The sequence below is a fragment of the Mustela lutreola genome, chromosome 5 (assembly GCF_030435805.1).
Source record: "Mustela lutreola isolate mMusLut2 chromosome 5, mMusLut2.pri, whole genome shotgun sequence".
In the NCBI taxonomy this organism is placed as follows: domain Eukaryota; kingdom Metazoa; phylum Chordata; class Mammalia; order Carnivora; family Mustelidae; genus Mustela; species Mustela lutreola.
The window spans coordinates 137,960,140-137,982,093 of NC_081294.1; the positions used below are offsets into that span (position 1 = coordinate 137,960,140).

The window sequence follows — 21,954 nt, forward strand, 5'->3', positions numbered from 1 at the left end:
TACCTTTTTTTTTTTACGTTTTGCGAATTTTCTCTTGTGCTTGCAGATTTGTTCCCCCCATCTCTTCATTTGCCTTTTGATTCTGTTTATGTTAGTTAGTGTTGCCCCCCCCCCCCGCCTTTCTTTTCCCTCTGTGTAACTGTCTTGAATTGTCAGGTTATTCATTTCCTTTTGTGGCTTCTGGATTTTGTACCAGTATGAGAAGACCTCTCTCAAGAGAGAGTGAGCACAGGCAGACAGAGTGGCAGGCAGAGGCAGAGAGAGGGAGAAGCAGGCTTCCTGCTGAGCAAGGAGCCCGATGTGGGACTCTATCCCAGGACGCTGGGATCATGACCTGAGCCGAAGGCAGCTGCTTAACCAACCAACTGAGCCACCCAGGTGTCCTGAGAAGACCTTTTTTTTCTTTGAGACTATTAAAATTTTTTCTGATAACTGCTCTGGAGGTAGTTGACTATCTTTGTAGTCTTCAACTGGAAGTTGAGCATGGTTTTTCTTTTTTTTAAGGTTTTATTTATTTGAGAGAGCACGAGCATGAGCTGGGGTGAGGGACAGAGGAATAGGGAGAAGCAGGCTCCCCACTGAGCAGGGAGCTCTATTTGGGACTCAGCCCCAGGACCTTGGAATCATGACCTGAGCCAAAGGCAGATGCTTAACTGAGCCACCCAGGCGCCCTGTGAGCATGACTTTTATCTTACTGGCTTTTGGGATCATATAACTTTTATAATAAATATTGTTTATTAATCCTCTATTGTAAGAGATAAATAGTATTTGATCAAATATCTAGAATCCTTATACCTTTAATTTAAATCACTGTTTCTTAGTCAGAGCTCTGCATCTGAATCACCCAAAAAATGCTTAATTTTGTTCCTGTTCCCAAACCTGCAGTTCTAGGTCCCCTATGGCTATTCTGACTCTTCAGCTCTACAGGGGGGTTCTTTGTGTGTATTTAGAAAAAGCTGCAGATAGCTTATTGGAGGGTGCTTCCCCAGCCCCCCAAAGCAAATGTTAAGAATGGTTGTTAGAATCTCCCGTTTCTGGTTTTTTTTTTCCTTTCTTTTATAGTTTTTTATTTAAAAAATCCCCACACTATTGCTTTAAATATAATGTCACTAAGTGTTTTGCAGGTGGTTAATTAGTGCACTTGGTCAGAGGGGAGGTGGAGGAGAAGGGACAAAGGATTTGCAGCACCAGCCCTAGGAATATTCACAGCCAGGTAAATATCCTCCCCGGGGTGCTTTAGCTGTAAAGACAAACCCTGGTTTTGCTTAGTTAGCCCTTTTGGTTTAGTAGCATGTAGATAATTGCCCCGCAGGCCGGAGGAAATGTTTGGGGAGCGTATAAAGCCTGCTGTGATACTCCTGCTGTAGGTCTGATCTGTGGGGGTCATCTCTTCTGGTCAGCTGAGCTTCAGAAAACTGCCAGTTTGCTTTCTTGCCCTCTTGGTCAGCAGAGCAGAGCCAGGAAATCCTGCTGGTGGTGACCTTCGGGAAGGGTATTCTCTGCAGCGGGGCTCCCATTTCTGCCTAGGTCCGGATCCAAGGGGAGAAGCTGTGGAACGGGAGTTGTGAGACTGGGTCCCACTTGATGCGTTGGCTTTGATTTTTAGGATCCTGGGTAAATGTCCCTGTATCTATCCCTGGGCCTTAGCTTCTTCTTGGATTCCTTAGTCTTCTGAGTGTCCTTCCGGTTCCAAAGAGAATCATCATGTCCCCCACTCCTAGCTATTGGACCAGATAACTGTGCGTGTCGCTGACTTGAGTCTCGCTCAGTCTGTCACTGTTGTGTATGTGTGTACATTTCCCTTGCCCACCTGAGACCTCTGAGCTGACTGATGGCATCTTACTTTCTAGATCTCTGCAGCACGGAGCCCTGTGCCTGGTTGTAGGGAGTGCTTCGTTAATGTTGGCTCAACAGGGTCTGCTTTTGGTAGGGTTGCAGACATAGGAGGACCTGGGGGCTGGCACCAGTGGGCCCATACCTTTTGTCTTTCTTCCAAGGAGAGATCGTAGGCAAAAGCCCTTGCTGGGAGTTATCTGGATCTTTTCGTATCTCACGTTCATGTGGCATTTTTAATTCTTTAATGCACTGCCATCTGCAAAGTTGGTTGTATTGCACCTGGTTTTCTGGATCTGGTCGAGCATGTCTGTGGACCCCTAAGGGTTATGCTGTATCAGAAGAACAGATTGCAGTGGTATCCTGTTGGCTGGCTAATTTTTGTTCTACGATTTTTTTTTTTTTTGGTCACCCATAAAACCCTCGGGGCTACAGTGGAAGACTACTCTTAGGGAAAAAAAAAAGTCATTATTCAAGTTAGAGAGAAGTGCCAGTTACAGCTAAAAGTTTAGGTGTGATCATGGGAAAATTTAAACAAGTTAACAATCTAATTTGGAGAGCAACAACAGCAACAAAAAGGCCAGCCCAGGAGTTTGGAGCATAATAAGATCTTAGGAGCTCAGGGATGAATTTGGCCCCTTTACCTTTGGTGAAATTTGTATAAGAACTTGGATCATGGCCCGTTTGGACAGTTCTGGTGTGTAATCATTGATTACAATGATGGATGGGTCATTAATAGTCGTAACTTGTTAAGTGGAACAGTGGTTTGGTTTTTACCTTGAAGTTGGCCATTTAAACTCAACATGTTATTAAAAGATATTTTTCAAAAAAACCCACTAGCCCATATAATTTAATAGATTGAAACTACCCATGTTTATTGTGAGAGTGTTTTTCACCTGAACGAGTTCTGATATTGCTGTGTTCCTTGTCCTGGGTGCGTCTGTGGTTCTTTTTCTGGTGCCCACTGAGTCGTGTGCTTTTCTGATGGCAAGAGCGCTCTTGCTGGCAAAGGGGTGAGACAAAAAATCTTATAATTAGATGTATTATAAGATGGCGATGATGATGCCCATTAGTGAGAACTCAGCATCTTTTGGAGTGAGTTTCTTTCTTTGTTTTTTAAAAATTTGTTTTTAAAAAATTTGTTTATTTGAGAGAGAGTGAGCACAAGCAGGGGGAGTAGCAGAGAGAGAGGGAGAAGCAGACTCCCCGCCGATGAGGGAGCCCAATGCCAGGGTGGGGGATGGTGGGACTGCTCCATCCCAGGACCCCTGGCTTAGGTCATGACCTGAGCCAAAGGCAGATGACTAACCCTCTGAGCCAGCCAGGTGCCCTTGGAGTGAGTTTCTAGTATAGCCATCAGCAAAGCCTCGGGATAGTCTTATCCCCTTTTGAGACCCCTTCCCCCAAGTAAGTAAGCTCCCCAGATAAATTATTTACTCGAAGACTCTATCCTTTCTAATATCAAAAAAATACAATCAAGAATTATCTTTGGACAGCCACTAGCATCTGGGTGCCCCGGGAATGTTTGTTGAGTTCAGTAATCCCTTAAATGATGTTTAAGTACTTCTAAAGTCATTTCCTGTTGGTTTTCATGATGGTCTTAAAGGTTGTTAGAGAGCTTGTTAGTGCTCTGGTTTAGGAGGTGAAGAAGCCAGGCTGATGACTGGTCAACTTGAGCAGACATGTGCAGAGTGTGTGTATTATGAAAAGGGAAGCGCTGCTCTTGACCCTGACTTTACAGACACTAGCTCAGTGCTTCTTAAGTCTATTTTCGGTTACCGTTTTATTGAGCACCTATGTGCTCTCTCTGCTGGGGGAAGGAAACAGCAAGTGCACCAGTGTGTGTAAACACACAGACCTTCGCTTCTGTAATTGCGTGCTGTCTCAGACTCTACCAAGTGTTCGAACCCCAGGTAAAGAGTCTTTGATTTAACAGTTGCTTGTCAGCAAGTCCTTGAATTAAATGACTTAGTTAGGGGCCAAACAGCTTGACTACTGAGAAGCAACAGAAACCCCATGCTTCTTTTTCCTCCCCTAATGTGTTTCCCACTACGCCATGCTGATTTTGAAATGATGAACGACAATTGAAATATTAGGAAAACGCTCCGTGAATGCAGACTGTTCTACAAATAAAAACAGCAAACCGATTTCGTTGTGGCAAGGGAGACCCAGGCCATGCAATTTGTAGTGTGGCTTATGTTCATATATTAGGGAGCCTGCTGGAACCCCACTAAACTGTGAGTTGCCAGCTGTTTGGTTTAATCTGATCATTTACAAAAATACAGCCAGCCTCACTGGTGCATATGTTAAATACTGATATAACAGTAATAAGCGCTATGCCTGTGGCATACATTTTTGCAAATGCTTTCCGTGTCTGCGTTGGGAGAGCCGGTTTGATGCTAATTGCAGAAGTTTCGGTGGGATTTGTATCTGTCTTCTTGAGATAGTTGGAAGACATTTAAGTCCTCAAAATCGGAGGCTGCACATTTTAATTTTTGTCCTACTTGGGGAAGAACCGTGTTCATTTGAAGGAACTCAGGAATGTGCAGGTTGATACTGGTGGTTTCTGGTAGTGAATTAGATTTTGGTGGAGGGTGGCAGTATTGCAAACTCGAGGTTTCCCAACATTCTTTGATTTTGAGGGCAGAGAAAAAGCTTGTGGGTGTTTCTGCCATGCATATTAATTTAGGAATGAGTCGATAATGATTCCACTCGTTTCATTTCAGCATGAAAAAAGGGACACGGAGAAGGCTTGCCTGTCTTTCTTCACCAAATAGCAGTTTTGCAGACCCTTACAAGTTCCCATATGTTAGTGAAAAACATTTTCCAAGAAATTGGCAGCGTCGCACTTTGTAGCTGATGCCAGCTTCCTCCTTGGGCCAATTCAACAGAGAGAAGAGGGGGAAAAATGCCTTGTGTTAGTGGCTGAATTACTCTGACAAGCTTTCACATTGCCCCTCCTCTTATTAATATTCTTTTTGATGTGAGCTTGTAAAACAGAGGATTGGCTGTTAATCTCCAAGATCTCAAGGGCTTTTGGCAGTGGCCCATAATTGATGTGTTCACATGGCTGTTGTCTGACTACTAATGATTAGACAGCAGTGTTATCTCCAGCTACATCAGTGTTGCTTATAAATCACACTTGATAAACTGCAGTTTCATTTCTTCAAAGAGTCTGTACATGTCTACATACTTTGATAGAACTGCCAGAGGCATTTCATGATTCTATGACAGCTTAGATTAGGTTTATTTTTCATTCCTGTGTGACAAAATATTAGACTTCCTTATGCATGTGAAAGAGACTTTTTTGTTCCTCCAACAAGGCACGTGGAGAATGATAGGCAGAGAAAGATTACCTGCTCTCCCTGGGAAGGTGCACAGGTAGGGGTGGCAGGGTCCCTTTTTGGCCTCTTGGGGCCATGTCTCTCTGGCAGAAGAAGAGAAAGATGCCCCCCAGGGGAGGCAGTTCTCAGAATGTGGGCTCCTACTCAGAGGGTGACATGGCTGGGGTAGGGCCATCTAGAATTGTGACAATCTAGATTGTCCTCACTGTTGAATCATATTATGTATTTAACCTGGGCGTCCAAATAGGACTCTGCTGTTTGGAGAAAGCAGGAGAAAGCGAGGAGGTGTTATGAGAGGAAGAGGTAACAGCCACAGAAATCATTCTGTTGCTCTGCTTCGCTGTCCAGGTGGAGCTACTTGGCTTGGCATAGACACACCCAGAGCCCCCCATCTGCCCAGAGGTCTGGGCACTGCAGAATGCAACCGGGTTGCACATTGCCCATGGTGGGCTTTGACTGGGAACCTCAGAGGAACCTTGGCCCTGATCCTACCATAGACTCATGTGTCTTTGAGACAACTTTCTTTATCTATAACACTTAAAAGAAAAAGCAACTAAGTAATGGGCCAAATTGGTTTTGCTCTTCTCCTTCTGTACTTCTACAGACCCTTGGGCTGTGTTACTCCAGAGCCCCTCAGACTCTTTTTGCTAACATTAGTGAATTCATCTTCACTTATTATTTTTTTTAGACCAGATATTAGACTTCAAAGCAGTAGTGCTGACATAATTATTTGATCTTAACAAACAGAATTCTGTTTACAGAGTTTAAAGGCCTGTTGCGTTTAAGAGCTGTCTGTAATGGCTTAAGGTGTGGTGAAAGTTAAATATTTCATCAAAATGTCTCTTACTCAGAATAAAATAATGTGACAGAGATTGGGAGTAAGGGTTTTTTTTAGTAAGTTGGTCACAGTTTAAAGAGCTACTAGAGCTCTAGAACAGTGAGAATGCAAGAGAGTGCACTTAACACCAGAGCTCCCTGAAATACATTGCCCATAGCTCACCCAAACAGAACAGAACAGAACAGAACAGAAGTTTGATAAGATCTCCAAGTTCTTCAGAGTTATTATTAAAGATACTTAAAATTTTAGGTAAATGCTTGACAGATGTGTCTTTCATATTTGGCATTTGTATGTAGATGAAACTGTTTTCTCCAATTTTGTTTCTGTGTACTCAGTTCTAGGTGCAACATTGAAGCCTTCAATGCCTGGGAGTGGCTTTGACCTAAGCACTCCTTGGCCCTAGTAAATTTTAGGCCTGTAATTAAAATAAGCAGTGTCATCAGAGAATACTGTTTATTGATTAGCACTGAAAAATAAAGATGCTTAACTAGGCTTCTTATCTTAAACTGATTTGTAGTTGAGGGAAATTACCCCTACCCTCCCTTTTTTATTAAAGAAAGCGATGTAAATATAAGTTTGTTTGGGTTATGGTTGTTTGATTTTAACACACTGTGGAAAAATATTCATGATTAACTTGGAGAAGATAGTGTCTTAGTGATGTAAATGGGTTCTTCATTGAGTTTTGATACATAAAGCAGCTGTATTGGAGTTCCTGATACAGCTGTAAAATAGGAAAAAAAAATCTATTGAAAGATTGAATATGGTTTTGGTTGTATAAAATATGTACTCATATGTAAGGGCTGTGTGGTGGCAGTAAAGATAAAGATAATTGGAGTATTTTAAAGGTTTTTTTTGCCATCTTTAAATAATATTTCTTATATTTGTTTATTTATATATGTGAGTTTTATGAAGTATATTACGATTATGGCAAAAATAAGTATGCATTCTTTAATTTTAAAAAGATACCAGTTCTTCTTGACTGATAATTTAAATCATGACTCAAATTAACTTGATTTAAATTTAGCTTGGTCTCCTGCTAACACTGTCTGCAGGTGTTTATCGACTAACTGGAAATGTGGTAATATTAAGGGAGAGTATAATAGAAATATACATTTTTACATAAATATGAGAGGCTCAGTTGCCCACAGGGTTTGAGATTAGTATATGGAGTCTCTCCACTGTTTTCTGCTCTTTTGTGGGGCAGGGGAAGCTACCATTATATAAAATGTTCTATTCATTGGTTAAGAAATCTTGGACAGATTATAGTGTCTACCTTAAAAGTTGTGGTTATTCATTTATTTTGGACATGATCACCTTAAGATTTTATATGACCAAGATTTAGAGCAGGGATCATTTGATAGATATGAGTTTGGGTCATTGACCCTAAAATCGGTCTTTTTTTTTTTTTTTTTTAAGATTTTATTTATTTATTTGACAGAGATCACAAGTAGGCAGAGAGGCAGGCAGAGAGAGAGGAGGAAGCAGGGTCCCTGCTGAACAAAGAGCCCGATGCAGGGCTTGATCCCAGGACCCTGGGATCATGACTTGAGCCGAAGGCAGAGGCTTTAATCCACTAAGCCACCCAGGCGCCCCTACCCTAAAATTGGTCTTAGTAGTTTCTTATAGTCATCTAAAATTTGTTCTGAAATAAGATACAGGTAAGATTAAGTATTCTGGAAGTACAAATGCTAAGATAGTGTGACCCTGCCTCCTGCCCCCCCATTAGCCCTTTTTCCTTTTTGACTCTAAAGAGGAAATACTAAAATGGATTAGCGGGTGGTGTTTGACCCTCGGGCCTTCATTTGCTGACCATTGTATAGACAGTGGACTGATGGCACAGGTTCCTTGCTTCAAGAAGGGAAGGTGTGTTTGCATTGGAGAAAACAGGATTTGTAGCTGCAGGGTGGGAACATAGGAAATGTTTTTAATAAGGCACCGAGAATTGGAAGAGAGTTTCTGTCTTGGGAAGGGCAATAATTCTCAAGGGGAGGTTCCTTGGATACTTCAAGGCATCAGGGAGCGGCAGGATCAGGTGAGGGCACTTTGAAAAAGTATATTCAGGACGTACATTGGTTTTGTAATAAAGCCCCCTGAAGTGACGGTCTCATCATCTTCTTGGCTGCCGGGGACGTGGAAAGATGGAGGGAGATGGAATTGGGGGGTGGAGTCTGAGTTCTCAAAGGTCAGGAATTGTCTAATGGAAAAGAGGTGGCTGCAGCCATGGGGTTGAATCATTATTTTCTTAACCTTAAAACTAAAACTGCCAGTTATTTTACCAGCAAAAGATGCGATTATTTGGGAATAGCAGCGAATTTCAATCTAGGACAAGCGAACTACAGCAAAACCCACAGGCGAGTCTGGAGAAGGTTATATGGAAAATAGGGGGGCGTGGGAGGGCTGTTGTAAACAGAGAGTCCATTGGAGTACACTGGGAGCTAGAAGCATGGTGCCTTCTCATTGGCTGAGTCGTGCCTTCTGATTGGCTGGGCTGTTGCTGGGGCAGAAGGAAAGCCTTTCTTCGTTCTCGGGTTGTAAAGTAGTATCCACCTGCAAGGGCCTCTCTTCCTGATGGGTTAGCGGTTGATGACAGTGACAGTGCCCGAGAACCTACCCCTGCTGAATTTCCCTGCTTCCCTTTGTTTAATTTTCAGTTTCTTCAGCTGGATTGAAACAGAAGGTTCCAATGAGGCAGTGGGGCCATACTATGTGGAGGCCAGTTGGTGTTGAAATTGAGGAATCTGTTAAGAATTAGGAGGCTTTAAAAAGCTGTCAGTCTTGCTCTTCTGGGAGGGGCGGGGTAGCGCCGAGGCCACCTCCTCAGGGGTGGGCATGGATTTCTCTTGACTGCTCCCTGGTGTTGGACACCAAACCTCCCCACTCCTCTGATCTTATTAGCGCTATGCTCCACCATGGGGGGCGCTGCCTGTCCTGTCCTCCCCTCCCCACAGCGGCCATCACCTCTTCCCTGGACTACTGTCATGGCTTCTTAACTGCCCACCTTCCTCCAGCTTCCCCTCTCCTCTGTTCCTGCACAGTGTCCCATGTGCTCTTTATCAGAGGAACGGTCGGAGCCTCCCACTCCCCTAATTTACAGCCTTGGAACTGGCTTCCCGTGGAACCCCCCCAAATTCTGAGCCTGATGGAGGGTTATCATGAGCTCCCTGCTTTTCCCTTTTGGACTCTTGTCTTTCTGACCCCTGTGCTTCAAACCCCTTTGCTGATGGTTGTGTCTAGAATGGCCCAGCTCTGTCCCTATCTCCTGTCCCCCAGGCTCCACCCTGCCTTTCTTCCACGTGCTCTACCCCGTCCTGCGGGGCTGCCCCAGTGTGCTACCTCAGCCCTGCCCACTGCCTGCTGGTCTCCCCCATGGCCTTGGTGCCCCTCCAGGGCTCCTGCAGCCATGCTGGTTGCATTATAGTTCCCTGGTAAAAATTTGTCGCATGAAGAAATGACTTCCCTGAGAAGGAGGTGGGTTTAGTAAGCAGCAGCTTACATGAGCTTAGTGTACAGTCAGTACATGGTCCTCTTGTCACAAAATGAAGACCTTATACTACCCTTGTCTTGTTGATCTCAGGACCTCTGCACAAGGACTTGAAATAATAGCCTTAATCATATGCTCTCTCCCTTCTGCACTGGCATTTGCTTACTTTTATCCTAAACATCTTTTTATTAAAACCTTGGTTTTTTAAAGAAATTTATGAACATTGTACCCGTTCATGTTAAAATTCATGCCTCAGGCTATAAAATAAAAAGTGATTCCCCCCTCCCACACCCCCTGGGTTTTTATGTGGTTAACATTTCTGGAAGCATGCATAAGAAACTGTTAGAAGAAAGAGTGTTCCTAGAGAGTGACCTGTTGACTTCTAGAATCTTTGTTCTCAGGAGGGAAAACAGAATTCTGGTCTAGGAGCAGCTCTTTTTGTGTAAGGATTTGTGAGGAGAAACTTTCAAAAGTTGTAGTTTGGGTACAGAACTTGGGAGAGGCCATGGTGGCGTTCCCTGGGAGAGCCCATGGAATGAATATGAATGTCTCGGAGGTCCTTGAGAGTGGGAGCATAGATGAAGGTGATTCTTTCTCTCTCTCACCATTCCATCTCTCTGATAGAGCATGGAAAGCTTTCCTGAGTCCTTTATTTTGATTCAGTATGAAATTAAAATCTCAAAGCTTTCATTCATTTATTGAAGTCGATCATTATTTTGGATCAGCATTTGGGAGATAATGGAGGAAAGGGAGTCAAGAGGTTCATGCTGGGGGCACCTGGGTGGCTCAGTGGGTTAGGCCGCTGCCTTCGGCTCAGGTCATGATCTCAGGGTCCTGGGATCGAGTCCCGCATCGGGCTCTCTGCTCAGCAGGGAGCCTGCTTCCCTCTCTTTCTCTCTGCCTGCCTCTCCATCTACTTGTGATTTCTCTCTGTCAAATAAATAAATAAAATCTTAAAAAAAAAAAAGAGGTTCATGCTGTGCGTCTTTAGGTATGTGATAAAGAATTTATGTGAGTAGGTCACCTGGTTGGCTCAGTCCATTAAATGTCCGCTTTTTGCTCAGGTCATGATTCTGAGGGTCTGGGATGGAGTCCCCCATCCATCGTGCTCCCTGGTCAGTGGGGAGCCTGGGAGCCTGCTTCTCCCTCCCCCCCCCCCCCCCCGCCTGGCTCATGCTCTCACTCCCTCTTTGTCAAATAATAAATAAAATCTTTAAGAAAAAAGAAAAGCATATAAGTGAGCAGTTTTTGATTTTGCAGGGAGGAGAATGAATGGTACTGAGGCGGTGTCCTGGGCAGTGAGTCAGAATTGTCACCTTCTGTGGCTGACGTGCCATGCTTTGGAGAAGCAGGGTTTTGACCCATGCTGAGGCACTGTCTTTCATCTCACCTCTGCAGTGTGACTCAGACACTTTCTTATTGAATTTGTTATGATGAGCATGTTGCATTTATAATTCAAATGTCTAGAATTTTCATTGAAAACACTCTGCTAGGCAGGTGAGATTCCCTAACACAAGGCAAAGAAAAGAATTGCTATTAAAAAGACAAATAAGTGGGGCGCCTGGGTGACTCAGTGGGTTAAAGCCTCTGCCTTCAGCTCAGCTCATGATCCCAGGGTCCTGGGATCGAGCCCCGCATTGGACTCTCTGCTCAGCAGGGAGCCTGCTTCCTCCTCTCTCTCTGCCTGCCTCTCTGCCTACTTGTAATCTCTCTGTCAAATAAATAAATGGAATCTTTAAAAAAAAAAAAAAGAAAAGACGAATAAGGTGTTTTTTCCCTCCAAATAGGCCTTTGTTTCCTTTTTTTTTTTTTAAACCTTTTCCCCTTAAAATTATGTCTGTGTCAAGCAGGATGAAAGGTGGGACGCCTGGGTAGCTCAGTCGATTAAGGGTCTGACTCTTGGTTTCAGGTCAGGTTATGATCTCAGGGTTGTGAGATCGAGCCCTATGTGGACTCTGCTCTGTGAGGAGTCTGCTTGAGATTCTTTCTCCCTCTCCCTCTGCCTTTCATACTCACGTTGTTTCTCTCTCTTTTCTCTCAAATAAATAAATAAATAAATCTTAAAAAAAAGAAAAGTAGGGTGAAAGGCCTGTGACCTTTCCCTAATTTCAACCCAGTTTCAAGGAGAAATTAGAGTCATGCAAAGACAGGCACTGGAAGGTTGATCCCTGCATGTACTAAGATAGTCCTTATCCAGCTGTTTGGAAATTGATTGGTTTAGTACTGTAGGTGTCCCCATGCTAAGCCAAATCCAGAGTTAAAAATCCGGAGTTTTATCACTGAACTGCTTTTTTCACTCACAGGGGATTGGGAGCCAGGTCTAATTGGTGTACGTGGGATTTGTATGGAAATTTTCAGTCATGCAGCTTTTTACAAAGTCAAGGAACTCGTGCAAAGAATTAACAAAAGAAAATAGATGTTCTCTTTTTTTCTTAGCACTTTCATGATGGTCTCCTTTGTTTGCGGCTTATTTTTGTGGTCTGAGTAACTCTGAAAGTGAGCAGGATGGGAGACAACCAGAGAACCGAGACGGACGAGGCGTCAGCACCCTGGTCCCTTCGTGCCATTCTGTAAGCACAGCCCGCCCTCTGGTCCCTTCGTGCCATTCTGTAAGCACAGCCCGCCCTCTGAGCAGGGGGAAGTGTCTGTGGCACTTTTAAACAGCAGAATTTGTGGCTCAGCAGTTGGACAGGTTTTTTTGGCAGAGAACACAGAGGAAGTTAAGTGTGTGACAGTTGACATTGTCTGGTGGAGTCCGTTTGTCCCAGGATGGAGTCCTTGTGTCCCCTGCCCCACCCCCACCCACCCCCCAGCACCACAGTCCTGGAGCTCTACGCAGTTGAGGGCCTTCTGGCAGAGAATTCTATTTGGCTTCAAAACAAAAACAAATTTCAGACACTGACTCGAGTAGTTTAATTATACTCTATCTTTGCGTACTACGGTACCTTCTGTTTGGCTTGGAAAGCTGTCATGTCTACAAGGATGAAAAAGATACTTGCTCTTGTGTAAAGGCAGTTTTATATATGTTGCTGGCCTTTAGGTGTCTCTGCTTTGCAATCTGCTCAGAGGGGCCACTTCTGGAGTGACACCCTCCCAGTCTTCTCCTCCTGGTGCTGCTTGCTACCCCCTCCCCCCACCACCTGGGCCCCACCATAGAGAGACACTGTGGGCTTGGCATTCTGTGATTTTGGCATAGTCGGAAATGGAAGCAGCTGGGGGCCAGAGCCGTGGTCCATGGCTGAGTCTTTGAAAAGCACGTTAGCAGGTGAACCGTGGAGCCTTTTATTTATTTATTTATAAAAGATTTTATTTATTTATTTGATAGAGGCAGAGCGAGAGAAGCAACACTAGCAGGGAGAGTGGGAGAGGGAAAAGCAGGCTTCCCGCTGAGCCGGGAGCTGGATGCGGGACTTGACCCCAGGACTCCGGGATCATGATCTGAGCCGAAGGCAGACACTTAACTACCGAGTCACCCAGTGTCCCCCTTGGGACCTTTTATTTAGGGCAGCCTCTGGTCTTCACACCTGGAAACGAGAAAGTGAAAGCCATGGTGTAATTCCCAACCATTGTTATGTGGTTGTAGCATTTAGAATTGGTTGATTTCAAATAATAACACCACCAAACCTGAGCTTTGGGTTCAGGGAATTTTCTGGGAGGGATTACAGTGATTTGCCTAGATGCCCCGAGAACAACGTGCTTCATTGAAAGGTGAATCAGGCGTGTGGCTTCCAATATACAGAGGTGGGTCCGAAATTACCTTAAGAGGAAAGCCTTTTCCCATTTTGTGTGGTTTGGAAGAGTTTGCTTTTCTTCTTACCCTACTGTGGGTTCAAGTGTGGGCCTGGGCACCACGCCCAGTGACCTTTTATAGTCACTGACTTTCCCGATTTCCTTTTCTTCATTCTGGAAATACTTGTCTTCACAGTCTTGCGAAGATGGACTGAGAGAACCTACAGTATTATGTCCCTCTTATGTGATAGGAGCTAAACAGTGGCTGTCCCTTTTCATAGTTTTACATGAACTTTGAAATCAGAGAGGTTTGGCCTTGAGTAAATTGTCTATCCTCTGAGATCTTCACTGATCACCTCCATAAAATGGGGATGTCGAGCCATCAAGGAGATGGAGAGTATCTGATGCCTTGTACCCAGCAGACCCTGAACCAAGAACTCACCCACGATGCTTCTGTCTTGGCTCCAAAAGGAAAAGTCTCTGCCACATTCAGGAAAGCCAGTATTGGGAGTGACCAATGTACATCTCTTCAGGTTTCTGTGTCAGGGATGGGAGTTGAACCTTGACACTTCACTTTGGAGAACAGATCCGTGTGGAAAGCAAATGATTTTATAAGTTTCCCTCACTTTGCTAACAAAGCAGCCGCGATGTCAGGCACCAAGGGCGGTGAAAATGCAAGGGGACAGACTGTGGCAGTGGTCACCGTCAAAGAGCTGTGATTTCCCCATACATGAAGTGCAGTCTTTCTGTCTAACGCGTTTTACATGAAAGAGGTGTCTGTGGGCGATCTCATAAAAACAGCCAAATACCATGATATGGAGAGAACGTCATGAGCATTAAGTCATTGTGCCCCTGAGTGCTCGCAAGAACGAAAAAATATTTTCTGAGCAAAATAAAACACGGTGGCCACTCTGGTGGTTGTTGATCTGAGAATCCAGGATTGGGGGGCGGGGGTTAATAGTTGGATGAGTGTGAAGATCATTGCACCGGTTGGAGGAAACCCCAGGGCAAGCTCCCCTCAGGGTGCGTGGACTGGTCCCAGGGTGTGGGAGCGCCATCTTCCCTTGACGCTGGTCCATCTCTGGCCCTGGCTGGCCCTTTTCCCTCTGCCTGCACATCACCTGCCTGTCTCTTTGCTGGATCTGAGCGGTGCAGTCAGGTGCCCGCCAGGGTGTCTTCCCCCTACCCCCCAACCCCTGCCCTGTTGACCGTGCCCCTTTGGCTGTCATTTTTCCTGTCCTGGATCCCATCCAGGGCTGACAGAGTCAGTGTTGGAGGGAAGCAAAGAGGCTGCTACCCGCCCTGTCGGCTCTGGAGCCTTCCTTGCTCATCAGCCCTCAGGAAGCCCTTGAAATAAGGTGAACTGAGAAAATATTGCCAGAGTCTCTCTGCAGACTTTTCCCCCCAACCCCCTCTGATTACATACACTAAGTGCCGCTATCTGTGTAAATAACCTTTTCTTCCCCGCCTCTCTCTACCCCCCTCCTCCCCCACTCCCATGCTCTTAGGCTCTCTCGAGTGATAAATAGCCAGGCTACTGCTCAGTGTGCACCAACACCTGGGAATAATCATGCAAAAATAACAGTGAGAGACTGCCGCGCGTCTGTTCTTGACATTAACTTTCCTCGGTTTGACAGGCTGCCACCACCAGCTGTTAGACTTATGGGCCCCCCCCCCATCCCCGCCCCAACTGGAGATGGCTGCTTTCCTGCTTTTCTTTTTTTGGGGCTGTAATAGGTTACATCAGTGTCCCATCAAGATGACAGAAAAGAGCTTTGACAAAGGAACCGGTGCTCAGACTGGCTGGGTTCTCTATTACAATCTTGTATTCTAGATGTTAGTAGTATTAGACTGATGATTCCCCACTAATTTTTTTTTTTTAACATGGAATATCTGATGAGTACTATTTTAGCATTCTCCGCTTACCACCCCCCCCCCCAGGTATTCATAATTGCCTCCCATGAATTGCCTTTAGATGCAGCAGATCTTGGTATTTGGTCTTGAAGGGCCAAACAACCTGCTGATTTCTTTTTCGTCAAGGTGTCCTGTGTATTTGTAACCACAGTGACCATATTGACAATGGCAACAGCTTTTATGGGTTGAGTGCTGCTCTGTCCCAGGAGCTGAGCTCGGGTTGTTTGTCTGATTTCATTATTTCCATTTTACAGATGAAGACATGGAGTCCCAGACAGGTCAGGGCACTTGTCCCCAGGTCGTGTAGCTGAAGGTAGACTACACTGGGATTCCAGTTTTGAGGACTGGCGCCCCGTACCCCAGTGTCTGCCACTGCATGCTGTGTTTTGAACTCAGGCCCTGTGGTCAGCCCCTTTGGACAATTTGGCTGCATTTGTAGAAATGTTTGAGGAGTGCCCCAGTCTTGCTTGATGAGGTAGGATGTCCAGGAGAACAGGGACCTGCTTGGCTTTGACCTACTTCTGGTGTGCTAGCAGGGTACCCAGTGCCTGGCACACAGCAGGTGTGTAATTACTGTTTATTGGGGGGATACGTGCTCAAGTTGGGGCAACTCAGAGGTGGCTTTTGGGGGAGTTGTGTGAAAAAGGGGGTGCAACTAGAGATTAGGAGATTTTGTAGATGTGTCGGACTCATCAGGACGTGCTATAAAATTGCGGGGGGAGGAGGGTGAGTTGAGGGGCAGATGAAGCCCCTGCATAAAAGGAGGAGAATTTCCCTGGGCTGAGCTGCTCAGGGTTAAGCCCCTTTTCTTATACTTTGAACACACTTTAACTGCACTTAACTATGCATTTGGAGGGGATTATAGATTTATGTTAAATATAGTAGGATATAAAAAGGAGCTTTGTAAGGTTGAGGCAGGGTTAGAGAACTGTAATATCAGACCAGGGACTTATTTATTTTTTTCCCCCTCTCCTTTCCTTCCTCACAGCCAGCATTTACGGAGCTAAGCACTTTGCTGAGCCGTCACTTGGCATGAGTTATCTCATTGAGTCTTCCCTCTGACCCACTGGGGGTATGTGTTAGTCTTCCTCCCGTGCTTAGGTCCAGACATTGAGCCTCAGAGTAACCAAGTAACTTGCTCAGGGAGCCCCCACAGCAAATACCAGCCAGGTCAGGATTAGAACCCGAGATCCACCATGGCCAAGTAAAAGTGTGTGCCACTTGGAGGGAGTCCTCCTAGGGACTGTTGCCGCCCTCTGCCCCCGCGAGCCTCATTGGTTGAAGAAGGTACGGTTCTGTCTATGGATCAGTGACCTGGAACTCAGGGTGCAGTGGAGTTGATCTTTTGTATGAGGTAAAAACACTACTGAAAATCCCTCCAGGTCCCTGCTTTGCATATGGTGCGTGTGGCTTTGTGTTAGACCCGATTCGAGAACTGAAACCTGTAGGGGGACATTTGCTGGCAGAAAGAGCTAGTGACACTGAATTTGCTCCCTTCTACCTTACCTCTTTTGTCTCCCAGTGTGTGTATTTGAACTCCTGCTGTCCCGTTTATGCTTCTAGGATGCTGCTGCTTTCTACCCACTTGGGCTACCCCCGGAGATAGCTTCTTGCGTTTGTGCAAATACGGGCCATGTTTCTCTCTAACAGGCGGAGGTTGGGCTGGGTGGTCTTTGAGGTATAGAACGTTCTGTGATTGTCTTGGGGGAAATCTGGAAATCCAGAGTCAGCTTCCTGGAGCTGGGCAGGTCACCGCCAGGCCGAAGGGAAGCTCAGCCCTGTAGGTTGATGCCACCAGATGTGTGGGCCCAGCCTAGCATATTATCTAATTATTATTTTAAGAGATAGTAGACATTCAGTCTCTTACCTCATTTTTTTTGTTGGCAAAAACCTGCCATGTTTTAGGAAGCAGCATACCTACCAGATAGAAACCATGCCTAGGGCCGCAGTAATTCCCCATCCTCCTCTGTGGTTGGTGACTTCTGGGGAAGTGGAGCTTCTAATAGACCGGAAGGGTGGTCTTTGTTCTTCACTCCACATTCTGCAATCCCACGGGAGAAGAGTTCCCCTTTCTTCTCTCACTGGTAGTGAGGCTCTGGTACTCACCTATAGGAATGGCAGCTGTGATTTCTCTTGAGGAAGCCAGTGTCGTAGAAAAACCAAGAAGTTGACTGTGTGAGTCAAGGAGTTGAAGGTTCTTCACTGTATTACCTGTTGAGTCTTCCTGTGGAGTTTAAGAGTTTTAGCCTATTATCGCATGGGGGAACTGATTATGATGAGTTCATATTTTCTGGCCAAACCCTATAAAGCTTAGTTTCTCATTTTGAATCATGTGGGGACAGGGCTCCAAGGTCCCCTCTGTAAATGCTGTCAGCCAGGCTCTTACCATTGCATTTTGGATTGTGTGGATGGAAATAAACACAGTTCACTCGCTGAGAGGCCCCGCATACCGTGGCCTCTCCCCTCAAGCCTTCTAGATTCTTTAGAAATATGATGTTTGACTTCTCTTAAATATCCCAAATAGTAGAGGTGTGTGTGTGTGTGTGTGTGTGTGTGTGTGTGTGTGTGAATATTCGTAGTTGGAGTTTACATCGAAATAGAGATTTTGTCCAGAAATCCTGTTGTGATAGGAGTTGCCATCAGTAGAAGGCTGGAGATTACATTTTCCAGTTGAGGAAAACTGTGTTCAGCGGAACTTAAGTGCCTCCCCAAAGGGACAAGCTAATTAGTGTCAGAGTAGGGGCCAAAATCCTAGTGTCCAACACCCTGTCCTTATAACTTGGTGTTATAGGCTTTGCCTCGTTGTATCCCAGTGTCCCATTTGGGGGAATTAATGCCCTCTTGTATGCCTTACTTCCTTTTATTTCATCCCCTTTTCTTGTATATCTAATTGAAGCCATGTTCGTTTTCTTGGAATTAATGTAGGCTGTCGATCAAGGGATGTAAAGGGTATTTCGAGAATATTGTTCCGTTTTGTCTTTTCAGTTTATATATGTAGCAACCAATCATTGTCAGTTTATAGCTAACTATACAAATTAAGAAGTTGTTGGCAAATGTGAAAGAAAAAAAACCTATAAAGGAGACAGTTTATCATCCCCCCCCCCCTTTAAATTCTGGTAAGTGGTTCTTTTTTTAAGATTTTATTTATTTGTCAGAGAGCGAGTGAGCATGCACAAGCAAGCAGAGAGGCAGGCAGATGCAGAGAGGGAAGCAGGCTCCGCACTGAGCAAGGAGCCTGATGCAGGACTCCATCCCAGGACCCCGGGATCATGACCTGAGCCGAAGGCAGTAGCTTAGCCGACTGAGCCACTCAGGCATCCCTGGAAAGCAGTTCTTATCTCACACAATCTTTTAGCTGAAAAGATTACAATGTAGCATTGGTTTTTTTTTTTTTAACCCCTCACTTGAATTTCCTCCCTCAGTACCCCTCTCTTCATCTGTCAGCTCAGTCTTAAAATAGAAACTATCAGTAGGAACTCTGATCCGCATTAAGCTGCATTTACGTGAAAGCGTAAATCACCAGACCTGGGGTCTCGGGGCCGCTACGTGCTTTCTTTCTTGGGGTCTGTGATCAAGAACGCAGAACAATACAAAGCGTGGAGCTGAAGTTTTATGGCAGCTCTGAGAGCAGGAAATTAAGTTTCTTCCCCATGCAGATGGGTGGAGGGCTGTTCTCTCGCGACTTGGATCAGTCAGGCAAGTGAACGTCAGTTTATCATTTCAGTGAGAGGCAAACTGTAGAAATAGTTCCTACTATCATATGAACAAGGAGCCCACACAGATGACTGCTTCAGCTGTTGAACTAGGAGCACACTTCCTCATATAATTTATCTTGAAATGCATGCGCGGTGTGTGTGTGTGTATTTAAACAACAAAGACTATGTTCTAGTACATTTGTAGCCAAGTGTTGATTTCTCACAAAGGTTAATTGGGAACATAGGAACCGCAGACTAAGATGGCGTTTTGCCGGAAAAACCTTCTGTGTGCCCTTTTTTACCCATATGACTCGTTAGCTCGACTGATCGTGTGTGCAAGGAGTCATCCCTTATAGGTGGGCGGTGTCTGTGTGTCACACGAGGGCATGAGGAATGTGGAGTCCCGGTGCAGATGGGCTTTACAGTGGGCTTATCTGCCTTTGACCACCTGTTTGAGCAGGGCCCTAACTAATTCTCTTAACAGTCCTAGCAGTGGTTAAAATGGGTCTGATGAATGAGTGGGGTGTCTGGTGATTGACCTATTTGGTATGTGCACAGCCTTTGGTTTCATTACGGCCGGGGTCCTGGACGTGTTGTGGGGACGATCTCTTTGCCTGTTCTCTAAGATAGGGGTGCAAAGGAGATACCGTTGCTCTTACAATGTAAGCTCTTACATTGGCTGTCTTGTCTGTTTCCTGGGATTTAGAGGGAGGGATCCTGGGTCTTGGTCAGATTCATCAGGGATCTCTCCAAGCCGAGCCACTGACGGATGGGTGCATTGGAGAAACTCCAGTTCTTTTAATGTTGGGCACACACATTTATTTCCCCATTTGTATGAATTTTGTTAAACTTTGCAGTAGAAAACTTAATTAGGAGTTGATGCTTAATACATGCTAATAATATCCAGTTTATATGTTTGAGTGTGTATAATCAAGTTTATGTATTTTATATATTCAGCAGAGTAAGTTAATGTATTTTCGTAGTGATTTAATTCATTATGGTTTATAAAGTACTTTGAAAACAATTTCAGTCCATCTCCTGTGCTTAACTGTCCAAATGATGCATCTGCAGTGTTTATTGGAGTTCCTCTTTTGGAAAACACTGCAGTTTTGGAAGTACGATTTTATTACAGGAGGGAAGGAGCCTGAATTTTGCAGAGCGTATATCTCGCACCCTGACCGAGGCTGACCGGTTGTCCATCGGTGACATCAGGACATTGAAGTCCTGCCTCTCATTCTGGAAGCGAGAGCCCCAATGCTGACCTTGTTCGGCATGTGGGAAAAAAGAAATCAGATGCTCATTTCCCTTTGACTGTGTCTTTTGGCACCATGCAAACCCTCAAAGCGTATTATAATTGCAAATGGAATTTGGAACGGTGATGTATTCTAGAAGTGATGTAAACAGATTGCATTGCAAACAGCTCCGAGAATACAGCACCACTGCAGTAAGCCTGTCTGTCTTTCAGGTTGACCCCCTGTTTACAGTGCCAGCGCCGCCACCACCGATTTCCAGCAGCCTCACGCCTCAGATTCTGCCCTCCTACTTTCCCCCATCTTCACCCAATATTGCAGCACCGGTTGAGCAGCTTTTGGTTCGGACTCGTTCCGTGGGTGTCAATACGTGTGAAGTTGGAGTAGTGACAGAGCCCGAGTGTCTGGGGCCCTGTGAACCTGGGACCAGTGTGAATTTGGAAGGGATCGTGTGGCATGAAACAGAAGAAGGTAAATACACTTTACTTTTCTCTATTTCCCTGTGCCCTCTTCCCCATGACGTTCTGTGTTTATGCCCACCGGTGAGGGGACGTGGTCTGGTGGTAGGCGGCGAGGTGGGAAGAGGGGTTTTCATGCTGTCTGGATGGCTGTCGGAATAAGCACGGAGGCTCTTGTGTTCAAGGTGAATGAGAGGTCCGTGAAAGGGATCTGTACTTTAGGCGCTAGCACAGGGAGACTGGGAAGCAGGATGAGGGTTCCCCTTTGCCCCAAGAGGGATTGTGGAAATTAGGGAGACAGATGGATCTCAAGTTCACTTTCTTCTTTGGTGCCAGCCAGTCTGTCTGGACATGGTGGTTTCGTTTATCTTGACGTGGGGGTATTAAGGCTTAAATTGACCTGCTGAATTGAGCTCGGGTTCTTGTGTTAAGCGAGGGCCGTGCCCGTGATGTGGCTGTGGCTGGTTGGTGGTCTGAGCTCACAAAGCCCAAGCTCAGAGGCTTTTAAGCCCCAGCTGAGCCAGTCATTTCTCTTCTGTGACTGGAGACATGGCACCTTCCCTGCCCCTTAGCTCCCCGGGCCAACTGGCAAGGGGAATCCAGTAGTCATGAGACCAGGGGATTAGGATTAACCTGTCACTGCTCTTAGAAATGTACAAGTGTGGCCTCTACCATACCCACCATGGATCGAACCCTGACTGGACACATCTCATAGCACGTGATCCCCTGGTCTGGTGTGTTTCAGATGTCATTGACCTTAGAGGCCCTTAAGTAATGAAAAACGAAATACCAAGGACAGCACTGCATTGCTCCACTGGGGAATGAGAGGAATAGAGAAAAATGAGGAAGAAACAAGCCCCAGGCGAGCAAAGGAGAGTGAACAACCCCTTCTTCCCTCTAAGCTAGGTTGGTCAAGGATAAGGGAGAGGACAGGTGTCTGAATCATGACCCGTTGGTCTGAGAGGAGTAGGGACAGGGAGGAGGGTAACGAGACTCCGAATCACTGTTTAGGTCCCTCTGCATCAAGGGGGGAAGTTGAGGGTTGCGACTCCTAGGAAAGAAAGTAAAATATATACAAAAGAATGAAAATCAGATGACAGGTTGTCCCAGCGTAATTGTCAGAAGGTGGAAAACAGCACACGCTGTCTCCAGGTAGAAAAGCAAAAAACCTTAGGAGAATCTTGGAATTCTGCGTCTTGTGTCAAATAACGCTGTTAAAGGATCTATTTTGTGTTTGGTTACAGAATTTCGTAGATAGCATCGGTAAGGAAAAGTCTTTACAGATGAAGGAACCCGGGAAAGTGAATAAAAGCGGCAGATGGGAAGAGCTCTCTTGTGTGCGCAACCAAAAGTGATAGTTCACGTTTGCTTTCGGCTTTAGAAATGTCTGGTGTTTGGGGTTGGGGGGGTGG

General features: G+C 45.4%; 1 protein-coding gene across 4 annotated transcripts in view; it reads left to right on the forward strand.

The window, feature by feature from the left end:
* The window catches only part of ZNF608 (zinc finger protein 608), a 113,610-nt gene that overhangs the window by 33,702 nt on the left and 57,954 nt on the right, over window positions 1-21,954 (forward strand). For all 4 annotated transcript variants that reach the window (XM_059175728.1, XM_059175730.1, XM_059175729.1 and 1 more), the window contains one exon: window positions 20,300-20,555. In XM_059175728.1, the coding sequence (XP_059031711.1) occupies window positions 20,300-20,555 (256 nt within the window). The remainder of the gene's footprint in view (window positions 1-20,299; window positions 20,556-21,954) is intronic.